A 20,180-nucleotide genomic window follows, 5' to 3' on the forward strand; every position below is an offset into this window, starting at 1 on the left:
CGATTGGAAGAAAAATACTTTATCTCTTGAAAGCAAAGGTCGGAAGTATGTCATCGATCTACACACTTAGATGGTTGGAGAAGAAGCTCTATCTTCGGATTCTGAAGAAGAAGACGATGAAAGGAGGCAGATCATGGAACCCGATCAGGAGGGAGTCCTATGATTGGAAGGAGATGACGATCTGGATTCAGTAAATGGTCTTTACCATTGGCAGATAGAGGATTACGAGCTCTTTCCAAGTTGTAATATGCTAAGGATCGACGAAGGTAAGAAAGAAGAAGGAAATGAATGTCCGAAGGAACACAGAGAAGCCGAAGGAGGAAATGAATGTCCGAAGGAACACAAAGAAGCCGACGGAGGAAATGAATGTCTGAAGGAACATGGAGAAGCCGAAGCAGGAAATGAATGTTCGAAGCAACACAAAAAAGCCGAAGAAGGAAATGTGGGTATGACTGAAGCTGAAGGACAGAAGATACAATACGAACCCAAAAGAAGGAAAGATTCTACTGTACGATTGCGCCAGAAGAAAGTATTACGTTGAACCACAAATATAGCAGAAAGGTACCGGAAGCAAGGAAGACACATAATACGGTTTGCACAGACAACAAAGAGGAAGGGTTCAATAAAAGTTGTAGCAGTACAGAGTGAATCTGTTATTGACGGACAGAAGGGGCAGCTGACGGAGTCCATGGTAGCGAGCTTCGGGAACAAACTGGGCAATATGGAGATGACACAGAACAGGCGTAGCAGGACAGTGGGTGTTGAAGTACGACAACCGGAATGAGATCAAACCAGGCAAGTTCAAAGATAAGTGGGTTGGGCCGTATCAGATCCGGGAAGTAGGGGACAATGGAGCAATAGAATTATGGACCTTGGATGGACAGGAAGTGCCTCAGGCGGTGAATGGCTCGAAGCTGAAGGTATACCACGGCCGGAAGACTTTTGCATCAGAGAATGGCCTTCGGGCGACCCCTTTGTCATTGCAGACTGACGATGCCGACGGGCGAAGGGAAAATTAACTTTCCTATTGAGAAAAAAAAAAAACAAAAGAGAGAAAAAAGTACTATACGATTTTCAGGGAAAAGTATAGTATGGCTTCCATAAGCACCGTACGGATTTCTTAGTGGATGGAAGAATACCGTACGGCTTCCTTATGTACTGTACGATTTTCAGGGGAAAGTATCGTACGGTTTCATATTTGAAGTGAAAATACCGTACGGTTTCATATTTGAAAGGGAGAATACCGTACGGGTTCCATACTGGAAGGGAGAAGGTAGTACCGTACGGTTTTTCATAATTGAAGGCTGTTGTACGGTTTTAGTACGATTTTTAAGACAATTTCATATTTGTAGTACGTTTTTTAAGGCAATGTACAGTTTTCATATTTGAAGTACAGTTTTAAGACAATGTACAGTCTCCATTTTGAAAGTTGGTGTACGGTTTTGCTGTAGTATGGCTTTTTCTTGTAGTGTACGATTTTTCTAAAGAGTTGCATATTGTAACACTGAGACCACCGTATGGATTTTAATAGTCTGAGAAAGTTAACGTACGGACTTTATTGAAATCACCGTATAGTATCCTAGTACGGATTTCTACATGTGCCGTATGGATTTTTGAGGAAAGCCATTGACACTGCGGATTTTGGCCGTACGACATACGGAATTTGGAAGTAAAGAAAGCATACGGAAATTATAATTTGGAATGCGAGGTAATTGTACGGATTTTGCAAGCATATCATGTGTACGGATTTGGATTGCAAGATTACAGATTCTGAAGAGTGGGGTTTTGGTGTGCGGCTTCTATTGCATTCAGACTTTGGAGGACGTTATAGGATATTGCATAAGGAAGGAGTCGATACAGTGGTAGGATGTATGGTGTAAGGGTGACAGGAGGTTTTCTAAAAAAAAACAAAAAAAAAAAACGTCGACAAATCAAGAATGCTCAGAATGAGTATCAGATGATGCCATAGGGAAGGGGAAGCATCAACGATTGCCAGAAAGAGTGTAGAATCAGCAGGAAATGACAGAAATGGTGTGTTCCGTGCAGTTTTGTGTGGGTTTCAGAGTGCTAATTTGGTCTTGGCGACGAGGGGTGCTGCCCCTCAACCCCATCCTATACTGTGATGCCCCAGGACCTCGCGGGGGCGTTGCCCCCTGGACCCCCAGTCGTTGCGGATATCAGTTGTGGGAGTTTGACTCTTTGAGAAGACTTAGAGCTGTTGCAGGCATGGAGTGTTTGTGTACCAGAGGCACTGAGAGTAGGTGTTGGCCGTGAGGCTGTCTTGGTGGATGCGTAGAGAGCTCGGGAGGAGCTGATCATCCAGTTGGAGGCAGTGCAACAACACTTGGCTCAGGGTACCGAGGAGTTGGAAGCAGAGAAAGTAGCACAGGTGGCTATCAAGGTCAGCTTGAGGAGTCAGTATTGTGTTAGCAAAGGCTATAGATGCAACGGGATGAATGTTAAAGTGATGTGGCAGATCAATATTGTTGTATTAGTTGATTGAGTTTTGTTCTGTAGTCGTTAGGAGACGACTTTTCTTTTTGGGGGGGGATGATGTTGTCGGTAGAAATTGTGTATCGGCCGACGGGTCCCTTCAGAAAGGAAATTGTGTATCAGTCGATGAGTCCCTTCGGAAAGGAAATTGTGTATTAGCCGATGGGTCCCTTTGGAAAGGAAATTGTGTATCAGCCGACGGGTCCCTTCGGAAAGGAAATTGTTATGTAGTGACATGTTGTATGTGGCCGACGGATACCTTCAGGAAGGTTTCTCGGAAAGTATATATAACCCCTTCAGGAAGCATTGTAATTATTATATCATCGAAGTATAATGCACTGTGGGCATATGCGAATAATAATAAGAGTTCTGCTGTTTGCTGTTCATGTTCGTATTCTTTGTCTATGTGCGTTTCTTAATTAACTTATGCGGTAAACATGGTTGACGATGGAAAGAAGTAATGCTATGGTAGGCTATTTAGAAGGTCCTAAGTCTTAGCTTTGGAGTGGTCAGATTGTCAATGGATTGTATTCTTCCATATTCACTCTTGTCCATATAGTTTGGTGATGGTGTAAAGCGACTGACTCGATATTACAACACTCAAGCATTTGAGAAATGATGTTCCGGTCTTTCTTTGAATGAAAGATTTTCTTTGAAGAATTTGGCGACAACCAAAATGTGTATTATTTTTAGCTTTTGTGGCACAATACTTATCTACTATTGTTATGTATGGGTTGTGTTTGTTATTTTATGATTTCCTCCTACCGATTCACCGAAATATGGGACCAAACCCTAACAAACCATATACATGGACACAATAGTTGTAGCAGCATGCCCTAGCAAGCGTCCTTTTGATTCAGTAATTGGTTATTTGTGAAATGTGTGGTTGGTACCATTGTTGCAAGCTGCTAATTAAAACTCTCTTTGATTATAATCAGATCCAGAGGAGATGGTGTTCATGTAGTAAAATGCTATACTTCCAAGTATTTTTGTACAATTTGATGAATGCATGATTACTGTCAGGAGATATGTGGAAACCTGATACATATTCTTAAGCTCTTTTTTTTTCCTTGCCATGCCCTTACTGAAATATTTATTTATTTATTTGGATTCTGGTGTAATGTTGATTCCATTTTTCTTTTGAACTGACAGTGCATTTCTGTTGTTCAAAGAAATCTCTGTACAGGAAGACATTGCCACTGATGCAACTCAAGAATGCATAGACAGTTTATCTCCTCGAAGCGAGAATGGAGACACAATTCAAAATCAAAATAGGAAATGTTGTATACAGCTTGGAATTTGCGGCCTGGAAATCCTTCCAAGGGAGATATCTCAATGTGATTTTGTCATGGGTTCAAATCTGTCTAGTCCAAAGGTGATCCCAATGACGCCAAGCAATGAAAATGTCATTTTGAGTTACCATAATTTTTGAATGAATGTTTTTACTCAGAGAAATCTTTGCACATGGTAAAAAACTGCAATTATACATGTAATCAGTATCTGTTAGAAATTTTTTTGGGGCAAATATCTTACACATGATTCTATTGCTGATTTAAATCTGTGAGGTGATTCCTAATGTAGCTTAGCATTGTGGATATATTTTAACTGGTCTTGGTGCTTAATAGAATGATTTTTGGTCTCTGAAAAATATGTGGCATGTGTGTTTATGCAATATTTGTCCTCTCCTTTCACTGTGGCTTGTGTGTTAGGGATCTTTTTCTCTGGCTGTATTGCAAAAGACATATATATCAAACTTTACCGAGGAAATTTTTTGTTGGAATGTGTTGTACTCGTACAAAAGTTCTGTGTCCAATTCCCAACCAAAACTTTGTCTTTTGCTTGAGTGCACTGAAGTTTCAGCATTGTTTTCTTGTGTCTATGTTGCCTTTACTCATGTTTCTCAGAATGATAACAAGAGACTTTCGAAGAGTAAAGAATGCTTTCACACACTGTACATCTTACGGAGATTCCACCAGAAAGAAAAGTCATGATCAAAATTGCATTCAAGCGTTCAAAGGTGCTTGCCGAAGTGGTGTGAAGTTGTCATGGGAAAATTCGAAAAATCAGTAGATGACTCCCATTCGCCCATTGGTGAATAGGTGAAATTAAATTAGTCAACTCTTGCATCCTGCTGTTCTGGTGTGCACTGGGCAATCTTCATGTAAATTTTGAAGTGAGAAACACCTTGTTTTTAAAATTGTATTCTTTCAGGTACCAACTAGGGTCCATGGTTGATTAAGATTTATTTAAACCTAGAGGAGCCTGTTAATTATAGGGCCAACAGTGACTATTGCTTATTGAACTCAGATCAAAACTATCACACATTCTAGGCCTGACAATGACTATTGCTCACTGAAATCAGATCAAAACTATCAAACTATAAAAAATTCTAGATTTGTTTGAACTTAAAGGTAGCTGTTAATACTAGAACTGACATTATATACTCCCTCAAGATTGTCTTCTTCATCTGGATAGCTGTTATTCTTATAATGATCAGCAGTACCAAACATACATTCTGGTGCTACTGTGAATAGTAATGTTCTTTAGATGTACTATTTTGTTTCCACTCATTGTCTCTTTACCATCTATGACCTCTACCATTGGTTGCCAATTAATCATTTGGTTGTCAAATCATAATGTCCTCAGTTTAGGGTTCTCTTGCAATGTAGTTGGTGATGACCATCTTGGTAGTGATTGTCTTGTCCAAGAAGTTATTGGATGATTCTAGTGAGCTCAAGTGATTTGGAAAGCTTGTGCATCTTTCATAAGTGATTTCTCACTTCTGGTGTGCTTTCCAAGAATCTTGCAGAGGTCATCTGTTTTTTGTAAATTGTTGGGTTAGCCTCATTTACTATTATCCATCATTGGGATGACTATAATGTGAACAATTCCAACTTTGATGCTTTTCAACAATATTTGCGATATGGATAAATTAATGTTTTATTCTAAGTATTTTTAGTAAGGATGCATAAACAAGATTAAACTATTTTACATGCACCTCAGTATAATAGATTGTTGGAACCAAAATAAGAAGTAAATTAGCAAAGCATGAAATAGGGATGCCTATCAAATTGTCATTATTTTAATGAAAAGTTCTTTTTGAAGCTAAAATGGAGTTTAAATAAATATAGTGAATTTTTAAATTATTTTTCTGTTAGTTAGGCGGGAATGCATATAAAAGGCATTTGAGGAGCTTATTGGTATTTTGTGGACTATGTTATTTGTCTCCAGCGAACTCTTGGGGTTTTGGGAATTGAACCTTGTTCACTTCAGCCTTATGAAAACAGGAAACCCTCTTGAGGAAGATTGGCATTGGTGATAGATCCACCATAGCTGATGTAGCGTAGCTCATTTGGAGTTGTAGCCTGAATGTAATGGATTACAGGTTTGATAAGATGGGTTAAAAATTTCAATCATCATTGGGATTGATATTTCAATGAAGTTTAGTGGTTTTTCAGAAAAAAATTGAAGTATTGTTTTTACATTGCCATTAAATATTATTCTGGTTGTATGATTTAATTTTCATTGCATGAATTAATATTGAAGTTTTTTTACTCCTTGTACCATTTTCCAGAAAATTATAAAATGATAGCAGAGGGGGTGCATTTATAATTTTACATTAGCACGGTGTTTCAAGATTCATTAGTGATCAAATAAAGATGTGATTTCAACTTTCATATTTGATGATAGGATCCCTATCAAAACCTTGCAGAGTCAAATGAAGACACAAAATGTAGGGATAAAGACAAGTGGGTGATGTGGAGAAGAAAAAAAATTTGCAGATTTAGTCATATTGGGATCTGGATATGGCAGCCAAGTTAAAAAGAAAGAAAGAAAGAGAGCCAACACAGATTCTATGTGCAGCGTGGACATGTTCAGTAGTTGGACATGGCACTAAGAGGAAATGCAGCTTTGTGGTTTTGTTTCTAGAGTAACGTTAAGAGACACCAAGTATTAGCCAGTGCAGCAAATAATACAAAGATTAATTGTCAGCTATTTTCTATTTGGAAATGGTGAGCATAGGAATTGATATTATTTATCAAGTTTGTGAGGGCTAGAAAAATCTTATTATTTATTTTGTATGGACATTAGAACAAGTCATGTGGTGCTTTCTTTCCAAGATGAAATGCCTTCCTCCAGGCCATGTTGCATCCAAGTTTGAAAATTAACTAAATTGCCGGTTTGGGTTTAGGTTCAAAGAACTGGTTTGTGGGTACAACAAAATTATGAAATATGGTTTCAATTTGTTAGTAAAACAAATGTAAATTTTTTTTTTTTTTGCACCAGAGGTATCCCCAATGACCCAGCCTAATGCTTGATCCGCCATACCTTGGTCTTACTTGTTTCTAAGATGGGATAGATAGATAGATAAAATTTTAACGTCCACGAGGCTAAAAATAGCCTATGGGATAAGGAAGGGGTGTGTGAAAGAAAGATTAATCCTTTGGGGATGTACCAAGCAGGTTGCAAGATCGGTGCATTGGGAAAACCTCATCTTTGAAGGCGAACTCAAGACCTTTAGGGAGAAAACCCAAGGCTCAGGCCAACTCTACTGCCCATGCTATATCTATCTATCTATCTATATGTATATGCACCCTATAAGCATGAATTAAGATTAGAATGTCACATAGATATTATAAACAGTAAATACACCATAAACTTGTATTCATAGCATCGTCATTATACCATCATAATATGCTTCAAGTCCAACATTTAAAGATTAAAATTAAAATGATAATGTCAAGTATCATTGTTCAGATTGCAAAAATTAGAACTTTATAGTTTATACTTAAGTTTCAATAATCTAATGTTATTTTATTCATCTTCTTCATCTTCAATGGCATTAGTTGATTCACAAATGGTGCCAAGGTGAAGGGGGCTAGGTGCACAAATAACATTCTCATTGTCCAAGTCAAATGCAACAATTGTGTAATTTACCTGAATGACATATTATACCTAACTGCAAATGATATGAACTTGGTGGAAAATCAGTGATGTATCTGTTGGTGACGTGGGTGCTATGCTAACAACATGGTTAATGTGCGCAATGACAATGCGAGTGATGTGCTTGATGAGAATGCAAGTTATTTGCTTGATAGAAATGCAAGTGTTGTGTTTGCGGACAATGTGATGAGGTGTCCTAAGGAAATGTTAATTCTCCAACAACAATGAAATTGTTCGACAAAAGTGCAGCTGATGTGCCCAACAACAACTTGGGTGATGTTATAGAAGACAACATGGGTGAGGTGTCCTGTGGCAATGTGGGTGATGTGTTGATGGCAATGCGGGTGATGTTCTTGATGATAATATGGGTAATGTCCCTAACAACAATGCAGGTGACATCCCCCTGATTGCACGAATCCATCTGTCACCCCTACATAATCAAAGTCCACTATAATGGGAAAATCATTCTCACCTCTATTTGTGATCTCCGATGTATCCATAATCAAGGATCTAATGACATCCTAGGGCCTTGCTACTTTATGAGTAGATTGGGTATAGGTCGACATAGCCATGGACGTTCACTTTCTCTACACAGGGTGTCCCAGTAGCAGTGCTTGATGATGTCCCTATATCAAGATAGTCTACAACTAACCTCCAGTGTCGAAGTTCTCTTAATCTCCAGTCTCCTTGTCTCAATGAATAGGCATGGGCATGAGGCAAATGACCTAAGATCCCTTGTGGGAACCCCATTGACCAAGTATAGGTGATGTGCTTAAGGAGCCACACCTAGAGTAGAGCATAAGTCGTAATGTTGTGATACTCATGGTGCATGAAGCGACTCAAGTCATAGTACAATCAGCCAACATGCTCTATCTCCATGCATACCATGTCCCTGACTCTCCATGGATCCTATTAATGGTAATAATACCCCTTAAAAATGGCACAACTGTCGATAGGAATCCACAATGCAACAGTAACAATCATGGCTCTCCATAGTAGGGGGATAATGACTACCCTGCTCCAATCATTCCAGGTATACATGGTCATAGTTGCTTTAAACATGGCCCACCGCCCACATCTAGAGTGCCTGTAGCTCCCACAAGGTTAAGATGTCGTGAAGAGCCACTCTTATCCTGCTGTTTGGAAAATGTAGGATCTAGGACACATCCTTTAGGGTGACTGTCATCTCCCTAGTTGTGATGCCCCCAATTTAGCAGGTTTCAAGAGTATAGGTACATTATCTCATCATTATGACTCTTGTGAGCTAACAATTACATTTGAGGGTCTTTGTTTGGTATACTTACTATTTATAGTAAGTCAAGAGGGTTGGTTTCTAACTTTAGCAGTGCATAGTGGTGATGCCTTGGGTTAGGCTATCTCAATTTATTCATAGGATTTTAAAAGTAAGATACTTAATGGAGATTATTTATTAAGTTGATTTGATTAAATAATTTTGTGAGTTAATCTTTCTAATTGAATAGTGTGTCCAAGAAGCCTCCTTAGCGAAACATGTGCACAAGAAGACTCTATCCATTGAGTTGTAAAGGAGTTATTATATTTAAAAGTTGAACCTGCTTCCAAATGAAAAATTATAAGTGAAAATTGTGACGAGGAAGTCTCTTAAGTGAAAGGTGTGAGCAATAAGCCCTTAGCTGATTGGTGTCATGAAGAAGTTTTGAATTAAAGTTATAAATGCAACCTCTTATAAAGTTCGAATGAGCTTTGCATTTTTTTTTATTGTTAGTTGAAGAAATATAAGGGTTTAAACGTGTAAATGCTGGAGGAACTGTGGATTCCTTTCAAGTTTGTGCACTTTGAGTTGGTGGGATTATACTAGCAAATTGTGCTTGTTTATCTTCTGAATCTGAACGCATTGTGAAGAATTTTCAAGAAGTTTGATCAAAGCCAAGTGTACAAATTGCTTGTGCAAAGTGGATTTGAGGTTTGATAGCGGTTTATAGCAACTCCTTGTAGCTGTGTTGGAATATTGTAGTGCAGAATAGGTCATAATATGCAGACACACGAGTCATTGTGTTGGCTTCGATTTATATCTGTGGCAGCATCAATCATCTTTGGACCTGTGTTTCACTTATTGGAGGCCGACATTGTTTGTGCAGATGGGTGTTACCATTCCCAGGTGGTGGTGTATGTCTGGGATCTACAACATCCCTTGAATTATCAAGTGTTCTTAATTTAACAAGCTTCTGTATCTTGTTTGGCATTTGGAATTACTGGTATATGTTCATAAAGGAAATAGAGTTGGTGTTTGAATTGTAATTATTCACTTGTGTTTCAAATCATTGTCATCTTACAATCCAAAGATCACCAAAAAAACATATATTCCAAAAACTAAAAAAAATTACAAAACTTCCAAAAACACAAAAAGATAAATTCTTCAACATAGATTGAGAGTGAGCCAGTAGGGCTCATTACACTAGTATTATAGCGGTTTCTTGTTAGCCTATAGGGAATTGGGTTGATTTATGACACAAGGATTTATACTAGGAGTACATTACACTCATAGGGGTAGAACTTTGACACCAGGTGAAGTTGAATAGGAGGTTCAATTTGGTACTATGGGTGAGAAAGATGTTGGTGGTTCAAGTAGTGATAGAGATGTTGGTATAGGTAATGATATTAACAAAGAGGCTAGAGATATGATCAGGGACCTTGCACATGGTAAGCATCAGGTTGTTGATGTTCTAAGACAACTCTCTGATGCCCTGCAGTGCATTGCTCTACCTAGAGGTTGTAGCAGAGATGTAATGTCCCCATTTTTGGCAGGCTTCTGTAGCTGGATGAGTCATCTCATCATAGTGACCCTTGTGAGCTGACCGAGTGGTTTGAGGGTCCCAGTAGTGGATTTACTATATTTAGTAAGTCCAATTCAGGTAGTTGCCATATTTTGTAGTGCAAAGGCTGGCACTAGTAGTTGGTCATTACCTGTAGTAGATGGGGCTATTTATTGTGTGAGCTCATATTTATTAATTAATTATTAAAAGTTTACTTTATTATAATAACACTATTATTATTAAACGTTATAAAGCGATGTGATGAAGAAGCTTCGTAAGTGAAGTTACGTTTTGGAAACAAAAGGTCATTTGGAGATTATAAATGTGAGCTCATTGTGAAAGAAAACGACATTCAATTATCTGATTGATTATTTTCTTTTGTTGCCTGCGAAGAGTTTCTAAGTTTGATGATTTTTGTGCCCTTGCTGAAGTATAAGGGTTTGGAACTAAGAAGTGCTCCATAATTCACAGTTGAGGTATTGTGACTTAGTTCTGAGAATTGTTTTGAATCATTGCTCAAGTATAGTGATTTGGTTATTTTGGTTGAATCTCCATTTTTGCATTACTTTGGCTTTGGAGAATATCATTGGTGCTAAGAACTTGTACAAGTTTGCTATTACTCCTCTATTGTTTACATGGTATTTGAGAAACTAATTATTGTTGAAGAAATTCGACTGGTTTGGTAAGGGATTTGATTGCATTTTTAAAAGACTAAGTCCCGTGATTTTGATTGGAGGATTATTGTGCATTCGTGAGGTTGTTGTAATTGCATAGAGCAACATTTTGGACCTGTTAATACCTATGATTTCCCCTCTAGGGTTTGCGATCATTTCCTATGGTTGTCGTGAAACTTAGACAGGTTACGGTTAGAGCTTGGGAGCCTACAGTAAGATTCCAGTGGCCTAAATTTACAAATTTGAGGCCTGCAATTTATTGTTTGGAGCTGGCCAGTGTTGCAATACAGGGATCCATGTGCATGCTGACATTGGAGCGAAGTTAGAGGCTGCCATTGTTAAATAAAAGAAGAACATTCACTGTAGACTATCTTTGGATTTGGAAAAGCAGCCTCATATTTTCCAGTTATACACTAGCAAAATAAATAGCTACCATTATAATTTGTAAGAGAATTAAGATGTGCAGCTTTAGATTGTTTTAATTATGATTTGCTAGTATTAGCTATTTAGAGCTCAACACTGTTGGTAAGATTGCAATTTCCCAAGTACATCACAGTCGGGGAATTAAAACTGCATTTACTAAACATTTGCAAATAAATTTTGGAGATTGTGTTTTTCGAAATTCAGTATTTGATGTTTATTTGGCATAATAAATAATTTGCAAATCTTTCCTTGCAATTGAATCAGTCTATCTTGATAATTGCCTTACCTTTTTTTAATCTAGTGTGGTAGTTTGTAATTGAGGAAATTGTGAATTAACAAGCATTTGGAATTCATCTCATGGTATTAGCATTGCATGGCAAATGTTTGACGAAACGTCAAAGGTTAGAATAATTGGTATTGTTAGAGCTATAACTAGCAAGGGTTATTATATTGGTATCAGATCGGTTTCCTGCCAGCCTACAGGGAATTGGGGCTTAGTATTTTATGATCAGTATTTATTCAAAGTTTGTTTAGAGGTTGACAGTGCATTATTTTGGAATTCAGTATTTAACGTTCATGGATAGAAATAGGAGGTTCGTTCTGGGTAGACATTATACCCGTAGAGGACGTACTTTGTAAAATTTTGAGTTTTCCAAAATCTATTCTAGGATGTTATTCTGAGTTTGCTTTGACAATCATTCAAATATATTTGAAAGTTCTAAACACAGATGATGATTCTTGCTACTTTATATAGGAAATGATAATCAATGCATGAGTGAAATACTAAACTCTAAAATTGCAAAACTGAATTGTTCAAAGTTTTAAAATTTAAATATTCCTCAGTTGAAATAGAACCTGATTATTATAAGAATCCAGACCTCTCCAATCACTCATAAAATTATGCTATTTGAATTGTCTTACAAAGGAATAGACATTCTTTTGAACTTGAAGGCTTACGAGATGATACTATAGAGTTTCTAACTGCTTTGATCTTCCAACAGGGTTCTCGACTCCTTGGTGTTAAACATCACAATTCAAGTCTTCAACATAAGAGTGCTTGATTACTACAGTGACCAATCTGAAGATATATTTGGTTTCTTGTCATGTCTCCAACTCGCCTTGCTCAGCCAATGATAAACCTATTTCACTATTGTTCCCAATAGATTGTGCTTTCTTGTAGACACCGCCCGATAGAAATACTTCCAAATCATGTTGTTTGGACAACCACTTGTCCTCTTGCAGGAACAATAATTATATGTGCATATGTGATGTCACTGCTGCCTTGGTAAGATTTTCAACCAGTCATTCAACTTCAAATTCATTTGGTCACCTTTGTAAGTATCGTGCCTATAGTTGATTCTCCTTTCTACGTCAGAACCTTTGGCATTCCACTAGGTCAGAGAATATTCTAACGAAAGGAATTTACAAAAACTTTTCCATCTCTTAAATCTGATTCCCGATCCTTCCTCCAAAGCACACAACCAATATCTAAATTGTCAAATTCTGGTATACTTCACCTAGGATGGAGAATCTATGATCTAGTTTGGTATTCTGAAACAATTGAATATGTTAGTAAATGAGTTGAATCAAAATCACAAATGAATGACCCAACTAATTTCAAATCCAAGATTTGAGCAAAGCTTGATATCACTTTTTCGAAGAGAGAAATGCGCTAATACAGTGGTGGCTACAGATGTGCGGGAAATATCTTATGACACACTACAAGAATTGGGCACAGTGGATGTGGAGTGTGATGAGAATTCATGTTAGGTTGAGTTGGATGATGCAGTTGTTGGCATGAGTTCCTAGGATCATGCATTTGATGGGGATGCAACAATAGTTAGAGTAGGAGCATGTGATGATATAGTCATATCGATAGCTACTTTTGTGCTAGTTGAGCTATCTATTGGGGAGTTTAGCTATATGCATACGTTTGTTGACGTGTATTCTAATTATAGCACACATATTGATGATTATGGAGTGATGCTGAGGCAGAGTCATGTTATACTATAGATTGACTCAATCTTGAGATTCTCTTTATGGACAATCCTATGTTTGAGACGGATTTGGCATTGTCTTACGGCAATCATTTTTTGAGATTGATGTTGATCGCTCATTGGAGTGGACCTGGGCTCAGTTTTCACGATCTACAAATTCAGTTTAGTTCTCTGTTGCAACAGTTGGTGATGTTCTTGTGTTGATAGATTTTGATGTGCCTACACTTATTGTTGATACAATTGGCATGAGTGTATATGGTTCTCCTATAGCTATATCTTTTTCAGGGATTCTTGGTAATGATCAGGATCCCAATCCAGTATATATTATGTGGGTGGATATAGGGAAGAAGAGGATGTTGAGATCTCCTCTGGAGTTGTCATTTGGTGATATCCTAACTTCCACATCATCAACACAAGTTTTGGATGCTATGTTGTAGGACATGTTGTTGGTCTTGATAATGGTGGTATGCAGTTGGTTTAGTGCCAACAAGAATGTCACATACTTCTTCATTTGGGATCCAGGTGGCAGTTGGAGTTCATTGTGTTGCTAGATTGCTTGAGGACAAGCAATCTTGGGGAGGGAGGACAGCAATGTCCCCATTTTTGGCAGGCTTTTGCAGCTAGATGAGTCAACTCATCATAATGACCCTCATGAGTTGACAAGGTGGTTTAAGGGTCTTAGTGGTGGATTTTCTATTTTTAGTAAGTCCAATTCGGGCAGTTGCCATATTTGGCACTGTAGATGGTTACTCTGGTAGTCGGTCATCACCTGTAGTGGATGGGGCTATTTATTGCATGAGCTCATATTTATTAATTAATTATTGGAAGTTTACTTTATTATAATAACACTTTATTATTATTAAATGTTATAAAATGATGTGTTGGAGAAGCTTCGTAAGTGAAGTTATGTTTTGGAAACAAAAGCGCATTTGGAGATTATAAATATGAGCTCATTGTGAAAGAAGAAGGCATCCGATTATCTGATTGATTATTTGCTTTTGTTACCTGTAAAGAGTTTCTAAGTTTGATGATTTGTGTGCCCATGCTGAAGTATAAGGGTTTGGAGCTAAGAAGTGCTCTATAATTCACAGTCGAGTCATTGTGAATTAGTTTTGAGAATTGTTTTGAATCACTGTTGAAGTTTAATGATTTGGTTATTTTGGTTGAATCTCTATTTCTGTATTACTATGGCTTTGTAGAAAATCATTGGTGCTGAGAATTTGTACAAGGTTGCTATTACTCCTCTATTGTTTACATGGTATTTGAGAAACTAATTATTGTTGAAGAAGTTTGACTAGTTTGGTCAGGGATTTGATTGCATATTTGAAAGATTGAGTCTTGCGATTTTGATTGGAGAATTATTACGCATTTGTGAGGCTACTATAATTGCATAGAGCAATATTTTGGACCTATTAATACCTGCGATTGTCCCTCTAGAGTCTACTATCATTTCTTGTGGCTATCGTTAAACTTAGATAGGTTGCTGTTAGGAGTTGGGAGCTTGCGGTTAGATTCTAGTGGCCTACATTTACAAATTTGAGGCCTGCGATTTATTGTTTGGAGCTGGCCAGCATTGCAATACAGGGATCCATGTGCATGCTGACATTGGAGTGAAGTTAGAGGCTGCCATTGTTAAATAAAAGGAAAACATTCACTGTAGATTATCTTTGGATTTGGTAAAGAAGAATAATATTTTCCAATTATACATCAGCAAAATAAATAGGTGCCATTATAATTTGTAAGGGAATTAAGAATGTGCAGCTTTAGATTTGTTTAATTATCATTTGCTAGTATTAGCTATTTAGAGCTTGACATTGTTGGCCAGATTGCAATTTACAAAGTATATAATAGTTAGGGAATTAAAACTGCAATTAGCAAACATTTGCAAATAAGCTTTGGAGATTTTGCGTCCAGAAATTCAATATTTGATGTTTATTTGGTATAATAAATAATTTACAAATCTTTCCTTGCAATTGGATTTGTCTATTCGGATAATTATGTAATGTCCCCATTTTTAGTAGGTTCCTGCAGTTGGGCAGGTCAGCTCACCATTGCGAATCTCGTGAGCTGACAATGGGATTTAAGGGTCTCAGTTGTGTGGTTATAGGCTTTCCAGCAACCTATGGTGTGTTTGGTTCTGTTTGAGGGACTTATTATTTATAGTAAGTCAATCTATTGGTTTTGATGAGCTTTGTTGAGTTAGAGGAGTTAGAGGATGCTCTCAATTTTTATTTCGGGCTTTCTGTTTGAGCTCCAAGAATCTTGGAGGGAGCATCTATATACAGTAAGTCACCTTGTTAGGTTCATTCATCATCTTTCATCATCAGGATCACTTTCGTGTTGTCGGATTTTGATTCTAATGCTTCTTTAGTTTTTTTTGCAAGATAGGTGAATTATTATTATTAATCTAAATATGCTGAGGTTGCTATTTTTGTTGGTGTTGTTGGTTGGTCACCTCAGTATCATAGCTCATTGGAACTGGGACGAAAAGTTTTAAATCGTGGGAATAAGAAACAATGGCCTTACATGTCAGAATATTATGTTGGAAAAGATCATTTTCAGAGGCAAAAACAAATAATAAATTAGATTATAATGATACTTTATTATATTTTAATGTTGTGTGTGGGAAGCTTCTTAAGTGAAGTTCATTTGGGAAACTTTGGGCCATTTGGAGATTGTAAATATGAGCCCATTCAAAGAGTAAAGCATCTGATTGAATGTTATTTTTCTCATGTTGTCTTTTTGACACATTTGAAGTTCTGAAATTTTGTGCCCTTGCTGAAGTATAAGGGTTTGGGACCTACACCTAAAGTATTGTAGATTCAATTCTGAGTTTTCATTTTAAGGATTGCATTTGCAATTGTGCCGAGTTATACAATTGCCTTTTTCTCCTACTGTATTAACTGTTGCTAAGGAGAAGTTTAATTTTCTTTGCTGCTGGAGATTGTTTTGGAATATGTGAAGGCATTTGCTAGAATTGTTATATCAAATTGTGTGCTGGTTAATTTGGAGTTGGTTGGACACCGTTTATATCTGTTGTCAGGCACTATTTTCTATCTACACTTTGGGAGCAACATATCTGTAGTTGCATTTGTTTGTTGGAGAATTCTTTTGCTGCTGCCAACCTTCATTTCAGAGGGTTTTCAAAGCATATCTACATGTAAGTTCATGGACTGTAACTTCTAATTTTTCTGGGTATTGTTGATTTAGATAATAGGGGATATTTTATCAACTAGGTTGTTGATATTTTGTGCAAATACTCAGTATCTAAATTGATATTTAAATATGAAAATTTCAGCTATATATTCCCTATGTAATTTTCAAATATTTGAGTTCAAATTATTATTGCAATATCTTTTATTTTTTTGCTATATTGTTGTATCAAAAATTGCAAAACATCAAAAACAAAAAAAATAAATCAATTCTTTGTCACAAATTGTTTGAGAGCCAACAAAGCTCATTATAGTGGTATCAAAGCTTGCTTGCAAAGTGTTTGACGAAATTTCAAACAACTGAATTATAAAAGAATTTGGTGTTTGTTGAAGTTATAACTAGTTGAGGTTATTACATTAGTATCAGAGTGATTTCCTACCACCCTGTGGGGTAGGGAAGTTATTTCATTTTCAGATCTACTGTTTGTGGAGTGATCAACACTCTAGCTTTTCTAGCTATGGACAGATACTGTAGGCCTAGTAGTTCTGGGAGTTAATGGAGTAGTAAGGAAGATAGCGGAAAATTAAATGCCTTGAGGGAGAGTATGGAGAAACTTAAGCTTCATTATAAATATGTTGGAGATTATGTTTTGGAAACAAAGAGTACACGGATCTAAGAATGAGATATTCGGGAGGCAAAAATTGAGGATATTTTAACGATGATCTTAGAAGAAAGTTGAGTAAAGTAAATTTGTCTCCATTTGAGGGATCCAGATTCATATCTACGCAAGCATGGGTAATGAAGGCCGATACTTACTTCCAGCTGAATCCTATGCCAGAAGAAGAAGCAATCAAATTTGTAGTGCTGCACTTGGAGGGAGTTGTGCATGAATGGTGGCATTATGACACCATCACACTAGGGCATGATCAAATAAATACTTACGCGGAATTCACTGAGAGATTAATAGATCGATTTGAGGGTAAAGATCCTGAACTCAATTTCAAGGATTTGACACAGTTGAAGCAAACTGGATTTGTCAACTAGTACATTGTGGAATTTTAGGAACTCTCTGTTTTGGTCATAGACATTTTTGAAAGAAGACAGATAGTGCTCTTTATGGACGAACTGATAGAACCATTGAAAGGATGGGTAAAAGGGTTCAATCCTGCCACCCTGTTGGAAATTAAGAAGGCACAGAGCATGGCATCATCATCGACGTCATCCTCTCGAAGTTACACCCCAAACCATTGATGTTTTTGAGAGACAAAGATAATAAACCTCCGCCAAGGAAGTCGTCATTGGACGAAGCTACCAGACAGGAACTCCGAAGGAAGAAATTATGTTTCAACTGCAAGGGACCTTGGGAACCTGGCCACAGATGCCTTAGAAAAGAAAAAATACACTACATTGAGGTCATGTCTGATGATGAGGATGAATAGGAAGAAACACTTGCCAAAGACAACCAACATCATGACGACACCAACATGGTTAGTTTGAATCGTACGAAAAGGATAGTAGCATTGGTACAACATGGAGGAACTATCGCCCTAGATGGTAGCTCGAGGTAGCCCGAGGTGCATAGCGTTTCATGTATGAGGAACCCTTCAAGGACAAAGGGTTATGATGATGCTCGATACTGGAGCTACGCTAAACTTCATAAACTCCTCTCTGGTGAAAAGAAGAGGTCTACCCATAGCGACGCACATAGGATTTCAGGTGGAGGTTGCCGGAGGGACTCTCCTACCCTACACACACCTTGTTCCTTAGCTAAGTATCACAATGGCAAATCACACGTTGACCGAGGATTTCTTCATAGTGGACCTTGATGATATGGAGATTATTCTAGGCATACAGTGGATGGAGATTCTTGATGAATACACTCAGAGTTTCAAATGGATTGACTTCACTTTTGTCGTCGATGGAAAGAAGGTTGTTCTCCGCGGAATGGCAAATGAAGGTCCGAAGGAAGTTTTTGCACATCGGATGGAGGCAATTTTTCAGCATGATGACATTGCGTGGGCTACACATTGTCTTGTCTTTGTGGAACCTATAAAAGGACAACAAACACCTCCATAGGATGACGATCTCCAGAATATTTTGAGTAAACATGATAAAATTTTCATTGACATCCCTCCTGGCATACCACCTTATCAAGGGTTTGAACATACTATCGAGTTGGAAGCTAGAGCCAAGCTGGTCAGAACCACACCCTACCGAAATCCCAAGAAATTCAAGGATGAGATCAAAAAAACTATTCAGGAATTGCTGGAGAAAGGATGGATCCATCCTAGTTCCAGCCCCTTCACGTCATCAGTAGTATTAGTCAAGAAGGACGGGATGATGCGCATGTGTGTGTACTACTATGCATTGAACAAAAAAACAATAAAGAATAGATATCCCATTCCAAGGATAGATGAGTTGTTAGATGAATTAAATGGTGTAGTCCATTTTTCAAAAATAGATCTCTGTTCTGGATACCATTAGGTCCGCATGAGGGAGGAAGATGTAGAAAAGATAGCCTTCCGCTGTCACTACGGACATTATGAATTTCTGGTCATGCCATTTCGATTGACAAATGGACCTGCTACATTACAATCATGGATGAATCGCATCTTCAACAAACAATTGCGTAAGTACTTATTAGTATTTTTTGATGATCTTATTTGTAGTAGGACATGGGAGGAGCACCTGAAGCATCTAGATGAAGTCCTAAGGATCATGGAGGAGCAGTCTTTGCTTGCCAAGCAATCCAAGTGTGTGTTCGGTCTGACAGAAATATTGTACCTGGGGCATGTTGTTAGTGAATACAGAGTTCAAGATCATCAGGAGAAGATTCAGACTATCCTTGATTGGCCTCCCCCAAAATCACTTACAAATTTGTGAGGATTTTTCAGACTGTGCAGCTATTACTGAAGGTTCATTAAAAGATTCTCTAGGCTCAGTGCACCCTTAACGGATCTGACAAGGAAGGGGTCTTTCCTGTGGAATGAAAAGGCACAACTCACTTTTGATAAGCTAAAAGAGTCAATGAGCACTTGTCTCATACTTGCATTACCTGATTTCACTCTAACATTCATTTTGGAGTGTGACTCGTCTGGAGAAGGCATTGGCATGGTACTGATGCAAGATAGACACCCCAGAGCTTATGAGAGTAGGAAGCTTACTTAGACATAATGCCTATATTCCATCTACGACAAAGAGATGTTGGCCATCGTACATGCATTAACCAAGTTCCGATAGTATCTGGTAGGTGCCAAGTTTGTTGTCTGCATGGATCACAACAATTTGAGATATTTTCTGGAGCAGCGAGACTTGAACGAGAGGCAACAAAAATGGGTAAGCAAGGTTCAGGCTTTCTATTTTGATATTGAATATGTGAAAGGAAAGAAAAATGTGGTTGCAAATGCCTTGTCCAGGAAACCCGCTTTCTACTCGCTAAGCCAGATTTTAGCTGACTAGAAGGCACATTTGTTGGTAGAATATTCCAAAAACACATTTTCTTGTGAGGTATCAGTATGGCAATACCCAGGATGATCGGTATAGAGTGGTGGATGACATTATCTACTATAAAAATCAGATACTTTTAGTGCCGGAATCCAAATTGAAGCATAAAATCTTGAAGGAAGTACATAACTCACCCTTGGCAGGACACTTGGGTTCCCTCAAAACTTACAGAAGTCTCCGAGAGAGGTTTTTATGGAAAG

At 37.7% G+C, this 20,180-nt stretch overlaps 1 protein-coding gene across 3 annotated transcripts in view; it reads left to right on the forward strand.

Moving 5' to 3' along the window:
- Positions 1-20,180, forward strand: part of LOC149565216 (putative NAD kinase 1) — a 361,956-nt gene that overhangs the window by 138,627 nt on the left and 203,149 nt on the right. For all 3 annotated transcript variants that reach the window (XM_089818767.1, XM_089818768.1, XM_089818769.1), the window contains exon 4: positions 3,666-3,868. In XM_089818767.1, the coding sequence (XP_089674893.1) occupies positions 3,666-3,868 (203 nt within the window). The remainder of the gene's footprint in view (positions 1-3,665; positions 3,869-20,180) is intronic.

The sequence above is a fragment of the Cupressus sempervirens genome, chromosome 3, assembly GCF_028749045.1.
Source record: "Cupressus sempervirens isolate cs-2001-9-10 chromosome 3, ASM2874904v1, whole genome shotgun sequence".
NCBI classification, from domain to species: domain Eukaryota; kingdom Viridiplantae; phylum Streptophyta; class Pinopsida; order Cupressales; family Cupressaceae; genus Cupressus; species Cupressus sempervirens.